At 58.0% G+C, this 25780-nt stretch overlaps 1 protein-coding gene across 1 annotated transcript; it reads left to right on the top strand.

Annotated features, from left to right (window-relative positions):
- The first annotated feature begins 2538 nt into the window (after positions 1-2538).
- Positions 2539-23060, top strand: WDR86 (WD repeat domain 86). The gene is made up of 7 exons (XM_028089287.2): positions 2539-2614; positions 2817-3081; positions 12923-13064; positions 15450-15864; positions 18959-19094; positions 22536-22639; positions 22826-23060. The coding sequence occupies exons 2-7, from the start codon at positions 2859-2861 to the stop codon at positions 22994-22996; spliced, it is 1191 nt and encodes a 396-aa protein (XP_027945088.1). The 5' UTR covers positions 2539-2614; positions 2817-2858; the 3' UTR covers positions 22997-23060.
- Positions 23061-25780: the final 2720 nt, after the last annotated feature.

The following is a 25780-nucleotide window of genomic DNA, read 5'->3' as shown; positions in this document are numbered from 1 at the left end:
AAAAGCCACTGGCGAGAGGAGAGATGCCCACAAGCAGCATGTCTGAGATCTCTGCAGAGAGCAAGAGTCTGGCTGTCGGCTTGCTCGTCTCCATCCACAGAGAAATGCACTTAGCGAGGCACCCACAGATCCTCGTTGGGATATTCAGGGTAAGGCACTCTTGCCAGACCTTTGCCTGAGATTTCTCTCCAGGAAAATTTAGTGGCATTGGAGGGAAAAGAATTACCACAAGCTTTCTATGTCTTAGGCAGAGAGGGATGGGCCTGCTCCTTTCCAGCCACTGATTCTCTTGCATTTGTGAAGATGGATCATTTAGACGGGGTGCCTAATAGACCTGAACGTCCCACCCACTGAATGACTTTGTCTACTTACCCTCACTAGGGCCTCATTGTCCTCCTCCGCAGCAAAATCAAAAAGATAATATTTATCAAGAGAAGCTGTTATGGAAGTTAAATGCTATTACACAATGTGTAATCAGCCGTGCCTGCCTTATCACTGTCACTTGATTATAGTGAAATAACATAAAAATTCCAATAGCGTAGGATTTCTTGTTTAGTGTTTGGGAAGGGTAAAATATGTAGGAAAGATTTCTGCCAGCCTTGTAAATGATTACTTTCGTTCTGACGGTGGTGGCGAATACAGAGACCTGGTTTTACGTCTTCATTATCTGATGTAGGCAAGATGCTGGTGAGCAGTGTGAATGGGTGGGTTAGTTTCAGGGAGTGATTTGCCGAGAGGCGTTAGCAGATTTGGCCCGAAACCATAAACCAGACGTGGTTGTTGCCTGTACAGTGAAAGGTCAGGAGTCTTGGGAAGGTCTCTCTGTCCCAAAGAGTCCTCCCTCTGCCTTGTAAAGGCTGAAATCTGGAATGTAGGGGAAACACATATTTCCTTTCCTTTGTTTCAACAGCAAATGGTAGCTCAGAAATTCCCCTTCAAGAATTGTGTGGTATTCCTGTGTCAGGTATGGAGGGTCCCTGACCTGGGGGCAGAGAGGGTAAAAGGGATCAGACCGGGACCCTGAGGGAAGGAGCAACTGGACACCCCTGGAGCAACAGCCTGAGCGAGGGTCTTCTGTCTCCTTTGGATTTTCTTCTGAGCACCTGCATGGCCAACTGCCCATCGGTCTTCATACCTGGATGTTGTTGCCATGGCACCTTCAAGTTCACAGGTCCTAAAAAGAACTCGGGATCAGCCTGTAGGAGCATCTCTGGACAGATGTCACCAGCCTCCCTCTACCCAGTCTTAGCATAGTGGAGACTTCCAGAGTCCTCCCTTCCTGCCTGCACGCACCCAGTTTCTCAAGAGTCCACCTCTAGAATACTTCACCGGTTTCTGCCTTTCTCTCTGCTGCTGGATCACACCCCGCTCCTGCCTCCTTTCAGGCCGGCTCTACAACTCCAAATCCCACTGCAACACGGCCCCCCACCCCCTTAAGCTCAACAGCAAGCTGACTCCCAAGATTAGGGAAAGAGTGGATTTCTCTGGTTAAGACGCTTGGAGAATAAATTGTCCCATGTGCTTTGGGACCCCATTATGGGGTTTTCTTTCGGAGTCTGGGCATAGTCAGTCATTGGGAGAAGGTCTGGTTGTCGCGATGAAGGCTAGCTTTCTAAAGCTACCTTGTTCCCTCACCCCCCGCCACCCCCGCCTCTCGGGAAACCCTGCTACCTTTAGGACCTGGAGGATCCGAGTGAGGGAGGTGTCACCCCTCCCCGCCCCCCGCGAAGCAGGCATCGAAACAGCTCTAATGGGAACCAGCAGGCATTCCGGGAGGGCTCACAACCCGGGTGTGGGATTCCTGCAGAGACCTCAGGGGACCATCAGAGGCGCTGGGGTGCGATGGGGGTGGGAGAGGCTGCCGAAAGATGTTGTTGGATCAGTGGGTGGGGGCCCCAAACCCCCAGCACGAGAACAGCGGGAGCCCGTCGCCTAGGACCCCGCGGCCGCTCAAATGGGTGAACCTGACCTCTCCGGGAAGCCCCACCGCGCCGCTCTTCCCTCGCTCGCCCGCCACCACCCCACTTACAGAACTTCTGTAGAATTCGGGATGTATGTGTAATTTCCCAGCGAGAGCGGACTAAGGGCGCTCTCCAACAAGGGGGACACCCCAAAGTCCCCCGAGAGCCTCTTTGGCAGGGTTCTCAGGGCTGGGAGCCTGGAGCGGGGCAGACTTGCCCGGTAGTGGCGCGCAGCCGCCGGCCCAAGTGAGCTCCGGGGCGTGCGCGTCTCACCCCCCAGGACCCTGCGTCCACCTCCTCCGCCTCGCCCCGGCCTTCGGCCCCGGCACCGGGCAGCGGGGAGAGTCGCACGTGGGCCGGTCCCCGGCGTCCCCGGGGAGGGGGGCAGCAGGGTGGGGGCTGGGGCGCCGGCCGGAGAAGTGGGAGGGGACAGGTTGGGGGGTGGTCTCTGAGGAGGAGCCAGGCCGGACTGTATTGTTCCACACTCGCCGCCCCCAGCGCGCGGCGCCGGCCGGGGAGGGCGCGCGGGGCGCGGGGCGCTCGACTTCCCGGGTTGCCCCCGCCGCCGGACCCCGCGACGAGGCCCGAGCCTTCCAGCGCGCCCGGAGACGCCTCTGCTGGGTCGTCCGGGCTCCGAGGGAGGGCCCGCTCAGGTGGGGCGCGGGGAAGGGGGGCAGCCGGCGCCGGTGGGGCCGGGACTCCGCCACTGCGGGAGCGGGAAGTCCCAGCGGGCCGCCCCCCCCCCCCCCCCCCGCCGCGCAGCCCCCGCTGGGTCCGCGGGCCCGGAAGCCGGGGGTAGGCGGCGCGGGAGCGCGGGCCCCCAACCTCACCTCCGCCGCACCCCGTGCCCCGCAGGACCATGGCCGCGGGACGCAGCCGCCGGGAGCCGCCGCGCGGATGCCGGGGCGCCCCTCCCTAGCGGGGCGCAGCCTCCTCGTCTCCCGCCCGGCCGGCCGCATGGGGGGCGGAGGGTCGGCCCTGCGGGTCTGCGCCGACCACCGCGGGGGCATCAACTGGCTCAGCCTGAGCCCGGACGGGCAGCGCCTGCTGACGGGCAGCGAGGACGGCACGGCCCGGCTCTGGAGCACCGCGGACGGCCAGTGCTGCGCACTCCTGCAAGGTAGACCCCTCCTGCTCTGTCCTCTCCGCCCGCTCGCCCGCCTCAGCCCTCAGCCCTGAGGCCCGCAGACCCCTGCCCGAAAGCCCAGCCCCTGCCCACGGCGGGGGCCCTCGTGGGGGAGCGCTCGCCCCGGGCCCAGGGTGCGCCCGGCCGAGCGCGCGCGGGGTGGGGTGCCGAGCCCGCGGCCACCGGGACCTGTGGGCCGGGGAGCACCCGCGACGGGGGGCTCCCCTCACCTGTCAGCCCAGTGCAGGAAATCATTGCCATTACAGCGGCTTTAACGGACAGCCCGGAGGGGCACCTCTGCGTCCTCCTTGGGCTAGGCAGCGCCTTCCCCCGTCTCTCACTGCCCGAGTGGCCTGTGGCCGGACATTTCCTCTAGGAGCCATTGTGGTAACCACCAGTGCTTGTGAAGTGCGGGCGGCACTGAGCACTGCCGTGGGCAGCCCTCACACTGCTGTTATCCCACTCGTGCAGACAGGGAAACTGAGGCAGGACGTAAGTTGCCCGGGGTCACACAGCCTGTGGGGGGGTGGAGTTGAAATTTGAACGCCCCCCTTCCCCATCCGGCCATTCTGCTCTGCTCTCTCTGCAGCCTCATTTCTTCTGCTGGAAAATGAAGGGGTGTGGGGGAGGGATGGATCAAAGTTTCTCAAAAGGGGCTTGTTAAACCAGTTTAGCATATTTGAAAACATGATGCAGTGGTAGGAGGCACACATAGTTTGTTTTATAAAAGTTTCACAGATGCATACATACTGGTTTATACTTGTGTACTTAGTCACTGGAGGTGGCCGTATTTCCTACCTTGGGTCCCTGTCACATGTCTGCAGGGCAGGGCTGTGAGGCCCCTCTCCTCCTCTGCTCCTGGTGTTGCCTGACCAGCAGGTACAGCCCCTTGAAGCACAAGGCTCTCGGTACTGTGGCTATTTATCACCGCCTGTCTTTTACACCATAATCGGCAAATCCTGGCTGGCCTCCCCAGGCCTTCCAAACCATGTAGGCACAGGGAGTACAAATCAGCCTCACTATCGGTTGATATTGACCCTATTGGTTTTATTTTTTAGTTTTTTAAAGATTTTATTTGACACACAGAGAGAGAGAGAGAGCACAAGCAGCGGAGGCTGGAGAGGGAGAAGCAGGTTCCCCACTGAGCAGGGAGCCTAATGCGATGTGGGGCTTGATCCCAGGACCCTGGGATCATGACCCCAGCCAAAGGCAGACGCCTGAGCCACTCAGGCGCTCCGACCTTATTGGTTTTAAATAAAAGCCGTATGGTGGATATTTCAAAGCCCAGAAGAGATGAATTTTGGAATTGGGGGCAGGGGTGATATGGGAGAGTCAGTTACAAACTAACACACATTCCTCCTGCTACCCCCAAAGTCACCTCCAAAGTCACACAGATTGACAGGCACTGAACTGAGACTGGAAGATCTAAGATCTGTCCAACATTTATAATCCAACTGTATTGCTTCCCAAACATAAGACTCATCTGGAGGGCTGTCAGAAATGTAAATTCCCAGGTCCCAGTTTCAGTGAGCCCCTGGTGTAGGACTCTAGAATTTGCATTTCTAACAAGATTTTGGCTGGATCTGATGCACCCTGACCCAGGGAGCCCTGGGGCCTGGTGTCCATTGTGGGAGCCCAGTTTGAAGGTGGGTTTCCTCCCCAGTTGAGCTCCAGGCCCTTCCAGGGTGGTTCTGGCCTGGTGGGCATGGGGCTCTGCACCCAGGGCAACTCTAGAGCCTAGACCACACCTCCAGCACCCATCCTCCTGTCCAGCTCTGCTATCACCACCCAGCTCTGTGCCTGGCAGCTCCCCTTCACACCCATGTTGGTAGCCCTCACAGTGGCTTGTCCCCTCAGGACACCAACCCCTGCGTCCCGGTGAGGCTGTGCCCGCCCCTCTGGTGGCCTGGGTGAGAGCCATCCCACTCAACAGGAGAGCTTTCAAACGAAACACTGCTGCCCATTTCTACCAGAATTGTTTCTGCTGCTGTAAGGGTTGGTACTTCAAGAATTTTCATGGACAGAAGAGATAGAAGTAACCTTTCCTTATCCGGAAACAGCACTCTTAGACTTACCTTGAAAAAGAGTCTTTTTGGGCGTGCAATAGTCCTTGCATGGCCCCCCAAAGAAAGCAAGGACTTGTTTGTATTAGTGAAATAGTAATAAATGTCTTAGCATTTGTTTAGTATTCTATATTTTATTAATACCCCTCAATGCACTTCTTGATCCATTATTATTAATACCCAAAACTGTGAGGTAGTTAGAATTGACACCGGTTTATAGATGAGAATGGGCAGGCACAGATTTATTTACCAACACATGTAGTATTCTAAGTGTTTTCTAGATACTTAGCCTGTGAGGTAGGTTCTGTTGTCAGCATCCCCTGAGATTAGAGTGGTTATGCGTCTTGCCCGAGGTCGCACCGCAGGATTGCATGGATGGCTTGCCCCACTCTGGGTCGCTCCTGCTCGAATCAGGACAATGCGGTAGGGCCGATCAGCTGCGGCCCAGATCCCCGGGGGGTCTCCTGACTCCCACACCAGGCTCTTTCTACTCCTCTTGTGGAAACTGCCAGATTGGGGTGAGTGCTAGCACCTGGTGCGGCTCTGGGCCCCCAAGAAGGCTCTGGAGAAGAGCCTGTTGGGGGGCCAGGCCTGGATTTCTTGGGCAGAGTGGCTGGAGTGGGCAGTTCCTGCCCGTGCGTTCTCCTTCTGCACACGAGCTTCTTGCTCTGCTCCATTCCTGGGGGGCAGAGACAGTTCGGGGCCCAAGGCTTTTCTGTGAATCTTGCAGGGTTTTGAACGTTTATGCCAAGGGATGGGCTGGAGAGGAAGAACAGGGCAGTCCCCTGTGGGTGGGGGCTTGGTGGACAAGTTGTCATCCTTGGTCCTGGAGAGCAGGCTGCGTAACCAGGGCCCCCCAGCTTCCCTCCTACAGACGCTCTGCTTTTTCGGTAAATGGAACTGGCTTTCAAATGCAGTTGGTGAGCTCCAAGGGAAGAAGTAGGCTTCCCTGCCAGTTACTCTGTAAAGGGAAGAATCATTTGATGGAATTATCGCCTCCCTCTCTTCTTCTTTTATCCATTGGGTGCCTAATCATTTGAGGCACTTCACTGGATCAGTGAGATAAGCAGCATGTCCCAAGATGGCAGCCCCTGTCCTGGTCTGTTCCCGTGTAGTAAGGACCCAGCCTGAAGGTTCCAACCCACTGTAGCTGTTCCACAAGCACCCTTGTCTTCTAACAGCATCTTCTAGCATGATGGGGTGCTGTTTGTCTTTAATTCCATGTGAACAGACTGCACACTCCTACTTACCGAAGCCTGCTGGTGCCTGCCCATCCTGACGACTCCTGACCCCTACCCGCCACCAGGGAGCAGGAGGGGCCGTTAATAGTCAAGAGCCCGGGCTCTGGAGCTGGGCTGCTGAAGGCTCAAATCTCATTACTTATCTTCTCGTGCCTTAGTTTCTTTATCTGTGAATTGGGGGTGATAAAATAGTCATCTAGCCTTAGGAGGTTATGTGGGCCGGGGGGGGGGGGGTAGGTGCAGTAAACCAGTCAATAAATAGCTCCTGGCTCTTTTAGTGGCCTTGTCCTCCAGGCTCACATCAACAAGTCTGGACTGAGTAAGAGCATCTCCTTGGCACGGTACCCGGCCAGCTCCAAAGCTCTTTGTCCTTGGCTTCTCACAGCCTGACTCCACCATTCGAGGCTCCGAAGGGCTAGCCAGTCCTCCCACGTTTATGCAGGCAGAGCGGCACTGCGGGGAAGGCTGCCCTCCTCCCTCCTGCTCCAGAGCCTTTGTCCCATTTGACAGTTGGCTTGACTGTGCTGGGCGCATGGGTTAAATTCGAAGATGCTGCCCCAGGGAATCTGCAGGTTGGCTAAACTGAGGGGCTGCGTGCACTTGAACTTCAGATAAGCAGGAACTCTGAGCTGGGGTAGTCAGGGTTCACCTCTTGGCCCAGGTGGGCCTGGAATGGACCTGGGACAATTTTTGACTCTAATAGAAAACATGTAGTATCAAATTTACCATCTTAACCGTTTTTCTTTTTTTAAGATTTTATTTATTTGACACAGAGAGAGACAGCGAGAGAGAACACAAGCAGGGGGAGTGGGAGAGGGAGAAGCAGGCCTCCCGCGGAGCAGGGAGCCCGATGCGGGGCTCGATCCCAGGACCCTGGGATCATGACCTGAGCCGAAGGCAGACGCTTAACGACTGAGCCACCCAGGCGCCCCTACCATCTTAACCGTTTTTAAGTGCACACTTTGAAGATAGTAAACATTGATAATGTACTGCCATTACCACTGTCCATCTCTAGAACTTTTCCATTCTGGAAAACTGAAACTGTGTCCCCTTCGAACAATAACCCCTTTTCTCCTTCCCCCCAGCCCCTAGTGCCCACCATTCTGTGTGCTGCCTCTGAATCTGACTGCTCTGGGGACCTCGTACGAGCTCATTTCACTTAGCATGATGTCCTCAAGGTTTGTCCGTGTTGTAGTGGATGTCAGGATTTCCTTCCTTTGGAAGGCTGAGTACTCTTCTGCTGTGTGCATTTTTTTGCCTATTCATCCGTCAGCGGACACTTGGGTTGCTTCCACGTGACTGTGGTGGGAAATGCCACTATGAGCTTGGGTGTGCAAACATCTCTTCCAGGCCCTGTTTTCTGTTACTTTTGTAGATACCCAGAAGTCGGCTTGCTGAATCATCTCCTACATATTTTTTTTCAAAGATTTTATTTATTCATTTGAGAGAGAGACTGAGTGAGAGAGAGAATGCACATAAGCCAGGGAAGAGGCAGAGGGAGGGAAAAGCAGACTCTCCGCCGAGCAGGGAGCCCGAGGTGGGACTTGATCCCAAGACCCTGGGATCATGGCCTGAGCTGAAGGCAGACACTTAACCAACTGAGCCACCCAGGCGCCCCATCTCCTACATATTTTTGAGAGAGCATGTGGGGGCACAGGGAAGGCTCTCAGACATAAACACATCAATATTACCTTCATCCCAGTCAAGGAAGAATTCCATCAAAATGTGGTTTGTTTTAAGCATGGATGTGACGGAAGCCCAGGCGGGTAATTCATTCTTCAGCGCTTCAGACGCTGCCGTCCGCGGGTGGTGAGCTCCCCGTGGGTGCGGATTGAGCCAGAGAGCAGCCTGGTGGAGGGCGTGGGCTGAGAGGAGCTGGGCTGGACGGACAGGCCCCGCGGTGGCACCAGCAACAGGAGCATCAGCCTGTCCTGGCTGGGAGCTCGGGGCAGGAGGTTGAGTCTTCCGTGGCTTTGTCAGACACTATTTCAGCCACACCTTCCTCCCCCCCACACACACCCCGGGGCACGTCGGTGTCACTGCTGTGGCTTACTGATGTGCACACCCAGAGGTGGCCCCAGCAGGCAGGAAACAAAATGGCACCCTCAACATAGTAGCTCAAGGCGAGTTTGATAGAGGCCCTTGCCAAAGGTGGGCATGGTAGGGGGTCCCCCGTACCTGTGGCTGGTACCTCTCAGTGCTCCCAGACCTGGAGGAGCCAGGGCAGGGAAGTGTTCACGGCTGCCCGGAAATGGCTGTGGAGAGGCCTCCAGAGAAGTGTGACCGTGGCTTGAGGTTTTGTTGGCTGCAAGCCAACAGATCCTGCCCCAAAGTCTCCTGGGCTCCCAGCTGTCTGAACCCTGTGGGCAGTGGGGGGATCAGGGAGCCCCCAGGGTGTGGGGGGGCCGCAGGGAGCAGGCTGGAGAAGAGGAGAGGGACCCGGAGGGGCAGACAGAAGCCTTGCCAGGGACAGCAGAGGGGAAAAGGAGGCCCCGCTTTTCATGCCAAGTTAGTCAAACGAATGTTCCAGCTTGGCTGGTGCCCACGCCAGCCCACCTCTGCCGCCGCAGACCCCGGGGGGCCAGTGCCCTGAGCGGTACTCCTGCTTGTGGAGAGGGCACTTCGACTCTGAGCCTCCAGCGAGTCCCAGGGTGTGCGGCTGGGGAGGCAGGGAGGGCCGACTGACTTGGCAGAAAACCCTGAGCCTCAGCATGTCCTTTTGAACATAACTGCATCTTATCTGCGTTCTTTATCCCTTCAAAAATGTTTATTTTTAGTTTGGCTTTTTTGCTTGCTCTACACAATTCCAACAGCTCATGGTGGTGCTGTGGTCCCTGGAGACAGGACGGGCCCTCCTGCTCCCCAGCCTCTCTCACCCATCCCTCCCCGGGGGACCCTGTAAGCTGTGCACTGTGGACCCTGTCGTATGGTCTGTGGACTGCTGCCGGGAACACGCTCAGCAGCCTCTGCCGGCCGGGCTCTGAGCTGGGACTCGCTCATGCGGTTTCAAGTGTGGAGTGGGTGCCTGGTGTGCAGAGGAAGGGGCTTGTCCCTGGGAGGGCCTTGACTGCTGCAGGGAGCCTCAGCCAGCCCAGGACAGAGGGTCAGCCTGGCCCAGCCTCAGAGATGAGAGGAAATTTTTTATTTTTACACAGAAAAAATTCTTTTCATTATTGACTCTTTTCTTCAAGTCTTTGTTTATAGGTATTTGTATATGTGTGTGTGTGTATTTAAAGGTTTATTTATTTTAGGGAGGGGTGGGGGAGGGGCAGAGGGAGAGAGAATCTCAAGCAGACTCCACACTGAGCACAGAGCTGGACACGGGGCTCGACCCCACAACCCCGAGATCATAACCTGAGCCAAAATCGAGTCAGCCCCTTAACCGACTGTGCCCCCGGGCGCCCTTACGGATATTTATATTTTTCTTGTATATATCCTTTCTTTCCGTACTTCCATGGGTCATACAATTGGTCCCACATCTCATGGTCTTCCGCATCCCTGGTCTAGTGGCTGTCGCTTCACTGAGAACGGGTGCCACGGCTTACTGGCCACACCGCTTTCCAGCGCTTTTCTTGGCCTAATATACACTTGGCACGTCGCCTTCCTGCTGTCAGAAGCTGTTGAGACGGGACAGAAGCAGCCAGGATGGGGCCGATGCCCCTGCGGAAGCCTCTCCTGGCCTGGCTGGCACAGGACGACGGCACAGGGTCCGAGGAGGATTGTGGGGTCGGGGGGTGGTGTGCAGGGCTGGCTCGCCTGCACCCTACTGCCCTCGGGGTGCCGGGCCGCCTTCCAGCCAGCCCTGGAAGCCAGGTGGTTCCTCAGACACCGCCAAGCCCTCCCCATGGCAGCTCTAGTTTCAGGGAAAGTTTGTTGACAATCTTGAAATATTTTATAAACATTTTGGGGTTGGCAAAAAGCTGGGCTGTGTTTTGTCAAACACATTTTGCCCTCGACTTTTAAACTGACGTGTATTTTCAGGAAACCTAATCTGCATCATCTTCCAGTGTTTACTTCACACAAATGTCGTTTGCTTAGAGGCCTGGTACATGCTATCCGAGAAGATCGAAAAACATGTCTTCTTTTCTTTTGTTTTTTAAAATTCTCTTTCTTAGAACCCAGGGAGTTGGGTTCTTCCAAGAGTAACTGAGCTAAAACCCCGGGGCCAAAAAGTGCACATCAGCTTGAAACTGCCCGGAAGATTCTAAATCCCTGTCTGGGGGCTCCTGGGTGGCTCAGTCGATTAAGTGTCTGCCTTCAGCTCAGGTCATGATCCCAGGGTCCTGGGATGGAGTCCCACGTCAGGCTCCCTGCTCGGCGGGGAGTCTGCTTCTCCCTCGCCCTCTGCTGCTTCACTCTGCTTGTGCTCTCTTGTCAAATAAATAAATAAAATCTTAAAAAAAAAATCCATGTCTGTCTGATACCAGGCACCTAGACGGAACTTTAAAATTCATTTGCGATCTTTAACGTAATTAATATATCCCACACGTGTAGATATTTGAATTAATCAATTTCCTCGTCTGTGAAATGGATCTTAGGTGTAACATTCCTTTGATTCAATTGATTTTCTGGTTCCTGGATTCTCTTCAAATATACGTAGCTTCAGTTTGCTATCAAGAGTTGTTTTGGGGGGGCGGGAAGAATTGTTATCGGGGCCCCTGGGTGGCTTAGTTGGTTGAGCGTCTGCCTTCGGCTCAGGTCATGGTCCCAGGGTCCTGGGATCGAGCCCCGCATCGGGCTCTCTGCTCGGCAAGGAGTCTGCTTCTCCCTCTCCCTCTGCCTGCAGCTGCCCCTGCTTGTGCTCTGTCAAATGAATAAATAAAATCTTAAAAAAAAAAAAAAGAGTTATCTGTGGTGGAAACATTTTTAAAAATATATATATGAGTCTATAGGTATAGAAATAGATAGTCTTTGCATATACGGGCATATGTCTGACCCATAAATTCTGATTTTAGATTCTAAGTAGATTTAGATTTTATCACGTGGGACATTAAAGGATTTTGTTGTTGTTTTTTAAGTAAACTCTATAACCAACGTGGGGCTCCAACTCATGACCCCAAGATCCAGAGTCACACGCTCCACCGACCGAGCCAGCCAGGTACCCCGAGGCGGAGCCATCTTTACCTGAAGGACAGTCCCTACTCTGACCGGGGAGCTGAGTGCTTCCGGGGCTGCTTTGTAAGCCAGGCCAATAGTCACAACACTGACCATCGCCCCGATAAGATGGACGAGCGGGGGCCCTTGGCCGAGCCCCCAGGCTCTGTGTGGCCCTCGGTCTGTCCTAGACCTCCACCCTCACTATGTGTGTGCCTTATCCACCATTTCTGCCAAACACCTAAATTCTGCTTTGGGGTGTGCCATCTTCTCTCCCAGAACACTCTGCTCCCCTCCCCTGCCCACGCAGGCCCCGCATGGAGCCTTCATGCCCTGCATCACCGGGGCTTCTGCTCCACTGACCTCTGACATGCTCTGGTCCAGCAGCTGTCATTCATGTCGGCTAACGCTCTCCTTCCGGGCTCCTGTTCTCTTGGAAGGCAGGGGAAGTGTCTTAGTTTCCTGTGGCCGCTGTGACCGGTGATCCCACAGGGTGCCTTAAAACACAAGTTTCTTCTGGCGCAGTTCGGGAGGCCAGAAACCCAAAGCCAGTGTCAGGGGACCCAGATCAAGGTGTTGGCAGGGCTGTTCTCGTTCTGCAGCCTGTGGGGGAGAACCGCTTGCCTCCTCGGGTCCTGGCGGCCGCTGGTGCTCCTTGGCTTGTGCGGGTGTCCCCCATCTTTGGGGCCCCTTCAGGTCACTGTGCGCTGTCTCCACAGTGTCCTCTCCCCATGTCCTCACATCTCTCTCTGCCCCTCTAACAGAGACACTTGTGGCATTCCCGGCCATAATCCAGGACACTGCCCACCTCAAAATCCCTCCTTACATCTGCAGGTGTATCTTTTTTTCCAAGTAAGGTAACATTTCTAGTTTCCAAGAACTAGGACCTGATACCTCTCCCCAGACAGCCACCATCCAGCATTCACTCAGCCTGTGCACCTGCCCCACGAGATGGGGACTGTGCCTCTCCCCACGGCAGATGAGGAGATGGAAGTGTGCAGAGGTGAGTCGGTAGCCACACCAGGAGCTAGGCCAGGTGTCCTGGCCCCGAAGGCCAAGGCCCTGGGCCTCTGTACTTCCTGCCTCTGTGACGGTGGTTTTGTTCAATGACTAAGTGACGACAAACAACTGAAGAGTTTGAAGAAGACTGACAGGAGCCCAGGAGCCCATGAAGAAGGGGGAGGGGAGAAGAGGGAGGAGGGAGAGAGAGTGGAAAAAGAGGGAACAAAGGGATCTGGGGGCAGGGGCAGTGCCCCCTGAATTTCTCCTGGCACCCCATAGCTCCTGGGACTCCCAGACTGAAATCGTCCCTCCGAAGGGCTGGTGATCCTGGACTCATCCCGAACGACACCCCCCCCCCCCCCCGCCGCTTTCTTCCCGGAAGGAAGACGAGAGCTGCCACGCCCCCATGCGCTCACATCACCCCCTCATCTGCAGGGCACGAGAGCTATGTGACCTTCTGCCAGCTGGAGGACGAAGCCGCCTTCACGTGCAGCGCTGACCACACCATCAGGAAGTGGGACGTGCGCACCGGGCAGTGTCTGCAGGTCTTCCGAGGACACACGTCCATCGTGAACAGGTCTGTGTGGCCGGGGCCCCAGGGGACAAGTGTAGGCCCTGCAGCCCCTGCCCCTGGAGGAACTTCGCTTCTCTGGGGATGCCCACCTGCAGATGCATGTGTTTCAGGCACAAGGGGCTGACTGCCCGGGGCTGTGTGTGGGGGTTCGGGAGGCAGAGGTTGGGGAACGGAGCACCACCAACACATTGATTGTGCCCGGACCCCGGCAGCGCACTGTCCACTGCTAGGCACGGGGAAGGGCAATGGAGGCCTGGGATCCTACTGATGGCAACACGTTCCAGAGAAGGTGGTCTAATTGGTACCTGATGGTCGGCCCGGGGGGGGGGGGATTGTTCTGAAGACGAGTCCAGAGTATTTGTAAACCTCTCCTTTCCATGTTGTGGTTGAAATAACCCACCCCTGCCTTCTCAAGGAGGTTTGAATTTTTCCTTTCCTTATTGAATTTGGGTCTGAGCTGAGCCATGAAAATTCCTTCGCTGATCAGATCAATTTGACACTATTTATGTAACTTGTGGTGGCCGACTTAGACTCCTGAGGGGGTGTCCAATATGACCAGGAGTCTGGGCACCTGCCCGCAGGCCCTCAAGGCCTCACTGACGGGGGGTGGGGGGCGGGGGGGGGTGCCTGGGGGCTGACCTAAGTCAGTCAGGAAAAGGGCTCAGTGCAGGCAGGCACTTGGAGGGTCAGGGGCTGGGCCGGGCTGGGCGGCTGGAGGAGGAGAGCTGTTCTCAGCCACAGGGATGCTGCCAGCCTGAGCTTGGTGCAGACCTGGCTTGGGGTGGGAAACGACTCGCCCAGTGGTTTAGTGCTCGCTGGGGGGCGGGGGGGGAATGGGGGGCCCAGACCCACCACTGACTGGAGTACCAGCTGCCTGCAGTCAGAACCGTGCACCCACAGGGCAGGAGCCAGGTACCGTCCCTCAGCAGAGAGACAGCTCAGGATGGTTGCGAGTGGAGAAGGTCACCTTCCTGCCCCTGAGCTATTCTGAGTCCTGCCTCTTCCGGTGGGGGAGGGCACCCCTCCTGCTAGTCGCTTCCCGACACCCTTCCTTGAGGAAGAAGTTTGTGACTGAGGAGAGGTGTGGGTGTGCGGGAGTCTCGCGTTGTGAGGCCAGGACGGGTGGGAGAGGCCACATCTCAGGACCGGCTTGCACTCAGCTCGTAACCGGAAACTATCAGCTGCTCCTCCAAAGCAAACCTGGATAATCGAGGCTAGAAATTATGCTCTGCTGGGTTCAGACTCTCCTGAGCACACACACACCATACCCACATGTTCACACACACCGCGTTTGAGGGGTCGAGGTCCCAACGGGTCGTTCTGGGCAGATACTAAGGGTGACTTAGCAACTGGATTGCATTTCTAAGTAACCGTGCTCACGGATGTGCCATATCTTTGACCATTTCCACCCCAAGGATGTGGAATTCACTTCTTCCCGTGTTTGCAGAGCCCGGCCGGGTGTGTGAGTTTTGGGGGGCACCGAGCATGCCTTCTCATGCCAGGCCAGACCGGGCAGGCCTCCGGCCCCCAGAACATCCCCGGTGGTGCCACGTGCTGTCACGTGGTCACTTTCCCTTACACATTTGCGTGTCGTAGACCGCAGGACAGGGTGCTAGGGAGGAAGTGAGTCCGAGGCAGTGCGTGCATTGGCGCGGCCGGCCTCCCCACTTGCCTGTGGGAAGTGAGCACCGCGCGGAGGGGAAGAGCGTGGACGGCGACCGGGCGGGAGGGCTGTTCTCAGGGCCCATCTCTCCCCGCACCTGGGCCAGGCTCGCGGGCGGAGGGAGCAGCCCGCGCCTCTGACACAAAGACGCAAGGTCACCACTGCTCCGTCCCCACACTTGTGACAGCCAGTCCAGCCGCCCCTCCTGCCCCCCTTTGTGGCTCCTCTTGGTGGGGTGGGGGGGCTCAGAGCTTCCTAACAAGGGTGTGTGAACAGAGCCTTTGATGGCATGCAAAGTTCTATACTGAAGACCAACGTGTATTTTCTGGGGAGAAGTTCTTAGCATTCATCAAAATGAGACTGAGAATCGTGAATATTTGCTGCTCTGGAGGCCTCTCCTCCCCCTATGGGTGTGAACAGAGCTCCGCCCACATGAAGCTCCCCGGGCTCACTCAACACAGAGGGCCCTGTGACGGCCTGCTAGGCACCCCTGCCTGCTCTGACCCCTGCCCCTACCCCTGCATGCTCTGACCCCTGCCCTACCCCTGCGTGCTCTGACCCCTCCCCTACCCCTGCCAGGTCTGACCCCTGCCCCTACCCCTGCGTGCTCTGACCCCTGCCCCTTACCCCTGCGTGGCCTGACCCCTGCCCCTTACCCCTGTGTGCTCTGACCCCTGCCCCACCCCTGCATGCTCTGACCCCCGCCCTTTCCCTCTCCCCACCAGGATCCTGGTCGCCAACAACCAGCTCTTCAGCAGCTCCTACGACCGCACAGCTCGAGCCTGGAGCGTGGATGGGGGGCAGGTGTCCCAGGAGTTCCGGGGCCACCGCAACTGCGTGCTGACCCTAGCCTACTCTGCGCCCTGGGACCTGCCTGGGGCTCCATGCGCCGAGGAGGTTGGGGGGCTCCTGGTGACGGGCAGCACGGATGGCACGGCCAAGGTGTGGCAGGTGGCCAGTGGCTGTTGCCACCAGACGCTGCGGGGCCACACGGGGGCCGTGCTTTGCCTTGTGCTGGACACGCCCAGTCACACCGCCTTCACCGGCAGCACCGACACCACCATCCGTGCCTGGGACATCCTGAGCGGGGAGCAGCTGCGGGTGTTCAGGGAGCACCAGGGCTCTGTCATCTGTCTGGAGGTGAGATCTGCCGCGGAGGCCCCCAGGCCGTCCCCCGAGCCCTGCCCTGCGTACTAGTTAGCTTGCCCGGGTAGCGGACCAGGTAGCAGACGGGCGGCTTGCACGACAGAGATGGATGGTGTCACCGCTCTGGGGGCTGGAAGTCTGGGATCCAGGTGTTGGCCGGTAGCTGGCTGTATTCTCACGTGGTCATCCCTCTGTCTCCAGACGTCCCCTTCCTATAAGGACACCAGTCCTACTGGATTAGGTTCCACCCCAATGACCTCATTTTAACTTAACTACCTCCTTAAAGACCCTGTCCCCAAATACACTCACAGTCACAGATACGCGGGTTAAGGCTGTTGTCAACATAGGAATTTTGGTTTCTTTACATGTTAAGGGAGGATTATGGCTACCCAGAGACCCTGGTCCATAATTCCTAAACCCAAAAGTTCCACAACACGAAGTTGTGTGTGTGTGTGCGTGTGTGTGTGTTTACGGCTTGGCACCAAAACTTACTTGGCAGCAAAGCCTGGCCTACACAGATAGGCTAGCTGGAGTTCACTTTACCCCTTTTCCTGGGACTATGAATTCCTTTGCTATAGAAACATGAGCATGTTGCTAAAATCCAAAAACTTCTGAACTATGTCTGGCCCCAAGATTTTGGACCAGGGATTCTGAACGTGAGAGTGCCCACCCTTGGTGGTCGTGAGGGTTTCGTGAACTAGTGGTGGATGTGGCCCAGACGTGACCTACCTGGGTGCCTGGCATCAAACACATCTGCTGCCCGTGCTTATCTTTTCTCATTTTACACGAGAAGACAGAGGCTCAGAGAGGGTAAGCAACTTGTCCAAGGCCTCACAGCTGGTAAGGGGCAGAGACAGACTGGAACCCAGGACTGAACATGTAACCAGCAGCTTATTTTTTTTTTTTAAGATTTTAATCATTTATTTGAGAGAGAGAGTGAGAGAGAGCACGAGAGCAAGGTGAAGGGCAGAGGGAGAAGCAGACTCCCCACTGAGCAGGGAGCCTGACGTGGGGTTCGATCCCGGGACCCCAGGATCATGACCTAAGCTGAAGGCAGACACTTAACCGACTGAGCCACCCAGGCGCCCCTAGCCAGCAGCTTATAAAGGCGTGATGGGGTCTGTACCTTGCCGGGGTGGGGGAGTCTTACCCCGGAGGCGGCGTGTCCGGAGCCCAGCTGTGCTCTGCCGCCTGGCCCAGCGGCTTCGTTCCCCTGCCCAAGTGCGTCTGCTGCCGTGAGCTGAGCGGGGAGAGGCCCACAACCCGGGGGCCCCCACAGCAGAGGCCTCGTCCTGCCATCCACTTGGATGGATCGCAGGAGATGGCCCTGAGCCCCGTCCCCTCAGAGCTGTCCTGGCTGAGGGAAGTCTTGCAGGCCCTGTCCTTCGTGACATGCCCCTGTCAGGGTCTGTCTGCTTCCCCACGTGCCTTGGGCCTCCCTGAGCTGCCCGGCTGTTCCCCAGGGATGTCCTCACAGGAAAGCGGCCAAAGTGAACAGTGAGGTCTCAGGCAGCCAAGGACAACACGCTTGGAGCATTTCCTGGGCCTCTGGACTCGTGATTTGTACTTTGAAATCACGCCGCTGAGTCACTTTTAAACACAGTGCGACAGGCCCCATGTTGTTGGGACGTGCTGCGTGGGCAACAGGAGGTGTCATCCCTTTGCCACAGCAGCCGTGGAAGCTCAGCGCCTCCCTTGCGTGGGCTGAGCGGCGCAGAGGTGCCCAGTGTCCCACAGGGGCCTCCAGCCCGCAGGCTACTCACGCCAGCTCCCTTAATTTCAGGTCCGTGAAGCTTGGTGGGCAGTTTGGGAAGCGTGGTCCCTGGAGGCCTGGGGCTGCCTCTGGAGCGATGGCTGATGGGTCAGGACACACGGGGGCATGGGGCAGACACTGGGGCAGGAGGCCGTATGTGCTCCCCAAGACCCCACCGCCTCTGCCGCGGTGAATGGCCCAAAGCCAGGTTTGACCTGTGCTGTGGCTGGGGCAGAAGGATAATCTGGACGAGTCAGTCCCGTCCTCTGGGATTTAAATTGGGAAATTATAGGGGGAACCTGGGTCAGCCGCGGGAACTGCAGTGGAAAGGGGCCCAGAGTGTGGCTGTCGTTGGGCAGGTGTGTACTGGAGCTAGGAGGGCATGGGCCATGGCAAGGATGCCGGAGGCCTGTACTCGCGCCAGGCCTGCTGCCCGCTGCCCCAGCAGAAGGGCCTCCTCTTTCCTAAGACTCCAGGGGTCCCTGGGCCCCAGCTCTGGCACGAGTGTCTCACCAGGGCTCATAGCCGCCCTCCTCACCTGATTTCTGGTTCTCCTCTGCCTCCCTGCTAACCAGAGCTGCTGGGTGGCGGCTCTCTTGGCTGCATGGGGATTTTGTCTAGAGGAGCCTGCAGAATTATTTTATTCGTCTTCGCACTTCCCGTGGGCCAGGACACTGGCTATCTTGGCAAGGGATGCTCCTGGGAGGGGCCTCCCCCAGCCCCATCCCTTCTCTCCCAGGCCCTTGCTTCCCTCCTGCGACACCGAGCAGGGGTGTGACTGCCACTCTAGTCAGCTGGGGCAGGCGGGAAGTCGGGGAGTCTGTCTCCAGGGCTCCTCCCTCCCCACCCGGGCAGCCCCGGGAGCCCTTTCTCAGCCAGGACGATCGAGGGAACGGCTGGTGCGGCCAGCGGTAGCTACAGGTGGATTCACCGGAACCTTTCAGGCACCGACTGTTCTTCAGCAGGAACTGCTGACGAGAGACACCTGACAACAGTAACACCACGGGCGAACATTCCGTGCTCCTTGCTCCTAGCGTGCTGAGCGCTGCACGGGCCTTCTCTGCGCCCCCCATGGGAGCCTGGCAGGATGCCGATCCACCGGTGCGGGGGAGCAGTCAGTGATGGGGCCGAGGGCAAAGTGACAAGATTCTTGGGTGCTGGAGCCGGCAGCTGGGTGGGTCCCCACAGGCAGGGTCTTTTCTGCTCCTTCGCGTTCCCTGTGAGACCTGCACGGGCCCCTCCCCCGTCACACAGAGCGGTCTGGAGGGGCCTCCGAGTCACCCGCCGCAGCCAGGAGCACCAGAGTCCAGTGCCACCCTCCCTCCTCTCCCGCAGCTCGTGAACCGGCACGTATACTCGGGCAGCGCCGACAGGACGGTCAAGTGCTGGCTGGCCGACACCGGGGAGTGCGTGCGCACGTTCGCGGCCCACCGACACAGCGTGAGCGCCCTCAAGTACCATGCAGGCACCTGTAAGTGACTCCTGGCCCCGGCTGGCCCCGCGCTGCCCCCACCAGCCCACACCTGCCTGGGCTCATCACTCCTCGCCCCCACCAAATCCTCCCACCCTCGGGGCCTCTGCACCCTACTTCTTACTGGACCGTTCCCTCCTGAGCCTCAGCGGCCATTCGGGGTGGTCAGCAGCCGAGCCTCTTCCATGCACGTGTGCCTCCAGTTTATATTCTTTTTAAGATTTTTTTAAGCTATTTTTTAAAGATTTTACTTATTTTTATTTATTTGACACAGAGAGAGAGAGAAAGTGCAAGCAGGGGGAGGGGCAGAGGCAGAGGGAGAAGCAGGCTCCCGGCTGAGCAGGGATCCCAATGTGGGACTCGATCCCAGGACCCCGAGATCATGACCCGAGCCGAATTCGGGCAGACGCTTTACCGACTGAGCCACCCAGGCGCCCCTCCAGGGTTATTTACAAAGAAGGTCCCAACAAGGGTGTGGGGCTTCCTCCCCAGCTTCACCCCACAAAAACATGCAGCAGCCTGAATGGCCAGGACCCCCAGGTTAAGAGCATTGTCTGATGGACACATTCTAATTCTTGAAATGAGACCTGACAGCACTCACTCCTGCCAGATGGGAGGGCCACATGGGTTTGGCTTCACCTGGCATTAGGTTTGACAACAGATAAGAGAAAGCCCAGATAACAGTGCTTTAAATGAAATAGTGGTTTATTTTTCTCAGGTAGAATGTCTGAGGCTGGCAGTCTAGGTGGGAATGGATGGTTCCACAAAGTTATCAGGCACCCAGGTTCCTTCGATCACTTTGCTTTCATCACCCTCAGCACATGTCTTCTATCTTTTAGGGGGCCTCATAGTTTAATATAGCTGCTGGGGCTCCAGCCACCATGTCATATTTTAGGCAGATAGGACAAAGAGGGAAGGGCAAAAGGCTGTCTCTCTTAGGTGAGTGGGTCCCTTTAAAGATCTTTCTTGGAAGCCTTACCCAGAGACTTTGCATACATCTCTTTGACCGCTGCCTACAAGAGGGACTGAATAATAAAATCTCTTATCTGGGGATATTGCTGCCAGGGTTAATCAGGTTATTTTGGAAAGAAGGGCAGAATGGCTTATTGGGTAGGCAACAAGCTGTCCTACAGGTCTCAAACTGACACACCTGAGCTTTGCTGGCTCTGTCCTGCAGGCTCGGCTCATGTTCACACCCCAGACACACCCAGAAGACAAGGCACTGTTCCAGGAAGCACCCCCCACACACACACACACCTCACCACACCTACATGGGAGTGGGGCTCCCAGGTTCCTGAACATCTCTTTCCCAAAACAATCCCCAGCATTATGTTTTGCCACCAGACTCCCTCATCCCCCCTCTGTTTTCTCTCTCTCTCTCTCTCTCTCTCTCTGAGGGAGCAGACGGGTGGGGGGAGTCACAGCAGAAAATTCAAGTTGACTTCACGGCAGGTGTTAGATGAAGATAGAATGTGGATCTCTGAAAATAGAGCCCAAGATACCCTTGGGATTTAGGTGTCTGACACGGGAAAATTATTTTTTCCTTCTTCCTGGGTCCAAGACTGTAAGTGTGATTACGGCTCTGCTCCCAAGTCAGGACCTCTAATTTAAAAAAGATTAAAGCCGCCCAGAGCGCCTCCCCTTGGCAGCAGCTGGGATGGACCCCACCTGCTGCCCACTATTAAGGAAATTGGTCCGTGGTCTTTGCCAATAGGCTGCAGGTTGATCAGACTTAATTCCTGACCCTCTTCCTATCCCCGGGATGCCCAGCAGCCACACTGGGTTGGGGTAGGGGAAGCAGGAAAGGAACAGAAGAGACCCAGTAATGAAACTTCCCCTCTAGAGGCAGTCACCAGTAGCTTCAGGAACAAGGCTGGGAATAGGCAGGCGAAGCAGTAAGTGGGGGTAAGGAAGAGATCCCTGAAGCTAGGGATCCCCCATGGCTTGCTCAGGCTGCTGGGTGGGTGCGGCAGATGCTGTGGGTACCACACCTGGGGTGCTTCTTTCTGCTGCACCTCAGGTCCTCTGCCCTCGACTGTTTTCCCGTGAGGAGCAGGTGGGAGGAGGGCTGGGAGCTGACACCAAGAGAGACCCTCAACCAGTGACTTGCTCCCCACCTCCCAGGGGCACAGCTCTGAGACGGCGTCTTCACCTTCTCCTGGGGGCCCCTGCAGTCACCTGCTCACTCATACACCTTCCTTCCTGTTTCTCCCCCCATTTCGTGGAATGCCCTGCCAAATGAAGTGTTTGCACTCAAATCCTAGCGTCAGGGTCAGCTTCTGGGAGAACCGAGGCGAGGACAATACATAAACAACAGAGTTCTTCTGGTCCCTGTTCCCCGCGCGGTCGTCGTTTTCGGCTCGGGCCCTGTTCTCGGCGCGGTCACTGTTCTCCGCGTGGTCGCTGTTCTCGGCGGGGTCGCTGTTCTCGGCGCGGTCCCTGGTCTCAGAGCGGTCGCTGTTCTCGGCGGGGTCGCTGTTCTCGGCGCGGTCCCTGGTCTCAGAGCGGTCGCTGTTCTCGGCGGGGTCGCTGTTCTCTGCGCGGTCCCTGGTCTCAGAGCGGTCGCGGTTCTCTGCACGGTCGCTGTTCTCCGAGCGGTTGCTGTTCTCAGCGCGGTCGCTGTTCTCGAAGGGGTCCTTGTTCTCGGTGCGGTCGCCGTTCTGGAACTGGTTAGACATGGGGGCTCTCAGGCCCCACCCCAGACCTCCTGAGACAGAAACTCAGGTGAGCTCAGCAATCTGCCTTAACCACCCTCCAGGTGATTCGGGGGCTCACTGGAGTCTGAGAACTCTTGAACTAAGTTCTAATGTAGGAAAAGGCGCAAAGAAGGCCGAATCCCGGGGCTTCCCCGGGAGAGGTTGGGCAGGGGTGCTCTAGCGAACGCCAGAGGGTCTAGGCTCTGTTCGGAGGGCCAAGTTCATTACTGAAGAGGGGAAGGAACGAATTTCTGGATGATCCTTGCCCCAGTAGGCAGCTCGGATGATGGGAGGTGGATGACCTCCCCCCCCAACCCCAAGGCAGGGGCTTTAGAGCAGGGAAGCCAGGCCTCACCAAAGGCTTTCACCAAACTGAGAGTGGGGGCCTGGGCCAAGGTGGTACTCAGGAGGGACAGGAGCCCCGGAGAGGGCCGCGCAAGCAGGCCCTGCAGCCCAGGGCAGGTTCAGCAGCCACAGTCCTGCAGAGCTGGCTGCAAAGCACCGGGAGGCGGGCAGGCCCCTGAGTTCCCAGGCACGTAGCAGGAGAATGAAGGTGCCACCTCCTTCCTTGCAAGGAGCTCCTGCTAGTTCCCATTTGAACCTTAAGACCTCCCGCTGAGGCGGGCCAATGGGTCCCGGTCACTTCCGGGCCTGCCCCGCCGCGCCCCCCGGCCCCGGCCCCGCGGCGTCCGGGAGAAGGCGGTGGCTCTTGGGCAGGAGGCCCAGCGGCGCCCTGTGTCCACAGTGTTCACGGGCAGCGGGGACGCCCGCGCGCGCGCCTTCGACGCCCAGTCCGGAGCGCTGCAGAGGGTGTTCCGCGGGCACGCCTTCGTCATCAACTGCATCCAGGTAGGCGCTCCCCGCCCTGCTCCTGGGCTCTGCCTCGGCGGGGAGGGGAAGGCCGCCCCCCCACCTCGGCACCCCAAGGCCGGGCTTCCCTGGCGGCGAGGCCACCGACAGTTGCGGGCACCGCGGAGGGGAGGGCGGCCCGGGCACCCCCGCAGCGCCGCCCCACGCGCCGCCCCGCGCCCGCAGGTGCACGAACAGGTGCTCTACACGGCCTCGCATGACGGCGCGCTGCGCCTCTGGGACGTGCGCGGCCTCCCGTGCGCCCCACCGCCGCGCCCCACCGCCCCCGCGCGCAGCCGCTCCCGCCTCTTCAGCAACAAGGTGGGCTGCGCCGCCGCGCCCCTGCAGCCCGCCTGAGCGCCCCGAGACCGCGGGCCGACCCACCCCCGCCCCAGGCAGGGGGCTCTGCCTGTCCTCGGTGTCCGTGGACTTCTGAAGCCCCCTCCCGTCCCGTGGACGGCGACCATGCTCGCCCTCGGTGACCACGTCTCTGTCCCCACCCCCTCCAAACCCAGCCCTTCCCCCCCACACCCGCCGCAGAGCTGCCCTGCACTCAGGTCTGCACCTGACCCAGCGGGACCCTCCCGACCCAGGGTCTGCCGCCACACAGCCCCCAGAGCCTGAGGTCCCCAGAAGCCAAGCCCGCGCTGAGGGGAAATGGGATTTCTTCAAAAAGCCGCCCAGCCGCAATTGTCATTAGTTTGGCCAGCTGTCTTGAGGACACTAGTGAAGAACCGAAATACACGCCCTTCCAAGTGCTCTGGAATATGTCTTTTGTTCTGCAAACTCTCAGCTTCCTGTCAGAGGGAGGAGGGGTTCCCGGAACCGGGGGCCTCACACACCGGCCTGGGCCTGCCCCTCCTCAAGGGGGTGGTGAGGGGCTGCGGCCCGATGGCCCCTACCGACCCCTACCGCGTCCCTCGTGTGGGGAGTGGCCACGGGAGAGCCCAGGGAGCAAGGAACTGGCCCTTCGGCCCGTCTGGGTGACGACGGGGATCCGTCACCCCTGCTTTGGAGCTCCCAAGTCTGCATGAATCGAGGAGGGCTCTTCCCTCCGGTCTGGGTCTGCAGTAGAAAGGCCGGGGCAGTAGCCGCCTGGCCGCGTGCGCAGGAGCCAGCCCGACGCTGCGCGCGGTGAAGGCGTGGGCATCGCTCAGGAGAGCAGCTGCAGTTCTCGCCCCGAGGGGCTTCACGGGGCAAGTGCGGCCCAGGCTCCAGAGAGGCCCCGAGGGGAGCCGCCCCCAGCTGCGCTCTCATCACCCGAAGGGGGCGCTCTGCCAGCCCTCGCCTGGTGCAGGAGAAGCAGCTTGGCAGTGTCTGCGGTTGAGAGCTCAGCATCTCGCCCGGGACAGGAGCCTCCGGTGCAGAGGAGCGGGCACCGCACTGCGTTCACTCAAGAGCAATTTCACCGGCAAGATGCGCGGCAGGACCCGTGTTCCCCGGGGTGGCCAGGTCCAGGCCTGACGGTGGGTTCCCCCCCCCCCACCCTACCCAGGCCCATGAATACGTACAGGATTGGTACCGGGGGCAGTAGGAAGGGACGCGTGCCTTTGTGACTGTGCTCTAGGCCACACCCCCAAACCTTGGGAACCCGGGGGCCTCCCCAGGAAAGCAGGCTGGCCGGTGAGAAGCACGCGCGGCAGCATCCTTGGGCTCCAGAGGTACCGGTGCTGTCGGCTGTGCCTGGGGGCGCGGGCTGCCTGGCGGGCAGCCCACGGCTGGGGCTGCAGGGGCTTGCCCACCGGCGGGGCTTCCCGGGGGGGCCGGCAGACGGCCCACCTTGAGTACCTGTGCCAGGATTTCCACTGTGCCGACGGCGAGGCGGCTTGAGTAACCAGACGCGCACCGACGCTCGCGGCTGCTGCTGCGCTCCTGCTCCTACGTCACCTCAGATCCCCATCTTACCCACGGGCTAGGAGACACCGGGAAAGAGCCCCGGGTGCGGATCATAGCACAGGAGCTGCTGGAGATTTGTTCTCCCGCCTGCCGCTCCTGGAGAGAGTAGGAAATGGAAACCTGTTTGTTTGGTTTGGTTTTTATATTCACATAGCAGAATAAATTTGGGTGATTTTTATTTCTACAACACACAGGCTTTGTTAGATGTTGAGGATGTTAAGACCAGATGACCAGGTAGTCTTTGCCCTTGACAAATACGGCTGGATGGGGGTGGGGGGAAGGACAGAAGTACTTATGGACACATGGGCAGGAAACGGGCAGGGAAGTGTCACCAAAGCCAAGAGCAGACGGAATTTCACAAGAGAAGGATCAGCATCAGACGTGAGGAGTGCAGACATCCGCGTCCCACTGCTGCTCGGAGTACTCTAAGGGCCTGGGCATTCGGCCACTCCAATCTAGACCCCCGCCTGCCTTCCAGAGAGCTCTGTGGTTGGGACTCCGCAGTCCTTTCCACCTCATCCTCTGCCCCGCCCCACCCTCTGGTGGGCCTAGAATGGCCGAGACCTCATGAATATGGCACACTTGGCCTGTTTTCTACACCGACTATTATTACCTGCTCATTGGTCCCGGGTCTGGAATGTTCTCCTTTCTTCTCAGAATCTCGGAGAGTCTGACAGGAAGCTGAGATGCCTCCAAGGCCCACCTCCTCTGTGACTCTCCTGGCCTCAGCCCACTCCTGTTTACTTGGGGACATTTTCATCACAAATGCCCTCTGCTGCTTCTCTTGCCCTCCAGAGCTGGGAGTGGCACTTGGTCACTGCCTGTCTAGTTTCACACACCAGCTGGAGGCGAAGCCAGGACCAGAGCCTGTCTCCCGACTTGGGATGGGCAGCCGTCCTTACGTGAGAACTGGCTGAAGTGATGTCAGAGCCCTGCTAGCGTGCTGCTGCTTTCTAGCCTTTCTAGGGTCACTAAGAACGCATCTGGGAAGCTAGAAGCCATGCCTGGCCCAACACCAGGACAGTAACTAGTTAGCCAGAAGCTGCAATTCAGGCCTGAAATCCGAGGATGACATGGTCCCAGCGAGGCTGAAAGACCCCCTCATCACCTCGGCCGTCAGCCACTTCAACATCACCAGCGCAAACCCCCTTCCCCTCCTGTGCAGGCTCCTCCCGCACCATCAGCTCCAGCTCTGCTTTCTACATTTCATCTTTTTATAACAGACATCGATGTTTCTTTTGGTTT

The sequence above is a fragment of the Eumetopias jubatus genome, unplaced genomic scaffold (assembly GCF_037043125.1).
Source record: "Eumetopias jubatus isolate StellerSeaLion01/CBP00866 unplaced genomic scaffold, mEumJub1_p1.0 scaffold_14, whole genome shotgun sequence".
Taxonomy (NCBI): Eukaryota; Metazoa; Chordata; class Mammalia; order Carnivora; family Otariidae; genus Eumetopias; species Eumetopias jubatus.
This window is presented reverse-complemented; position numbering and strand designations above follow the sequence as displayed.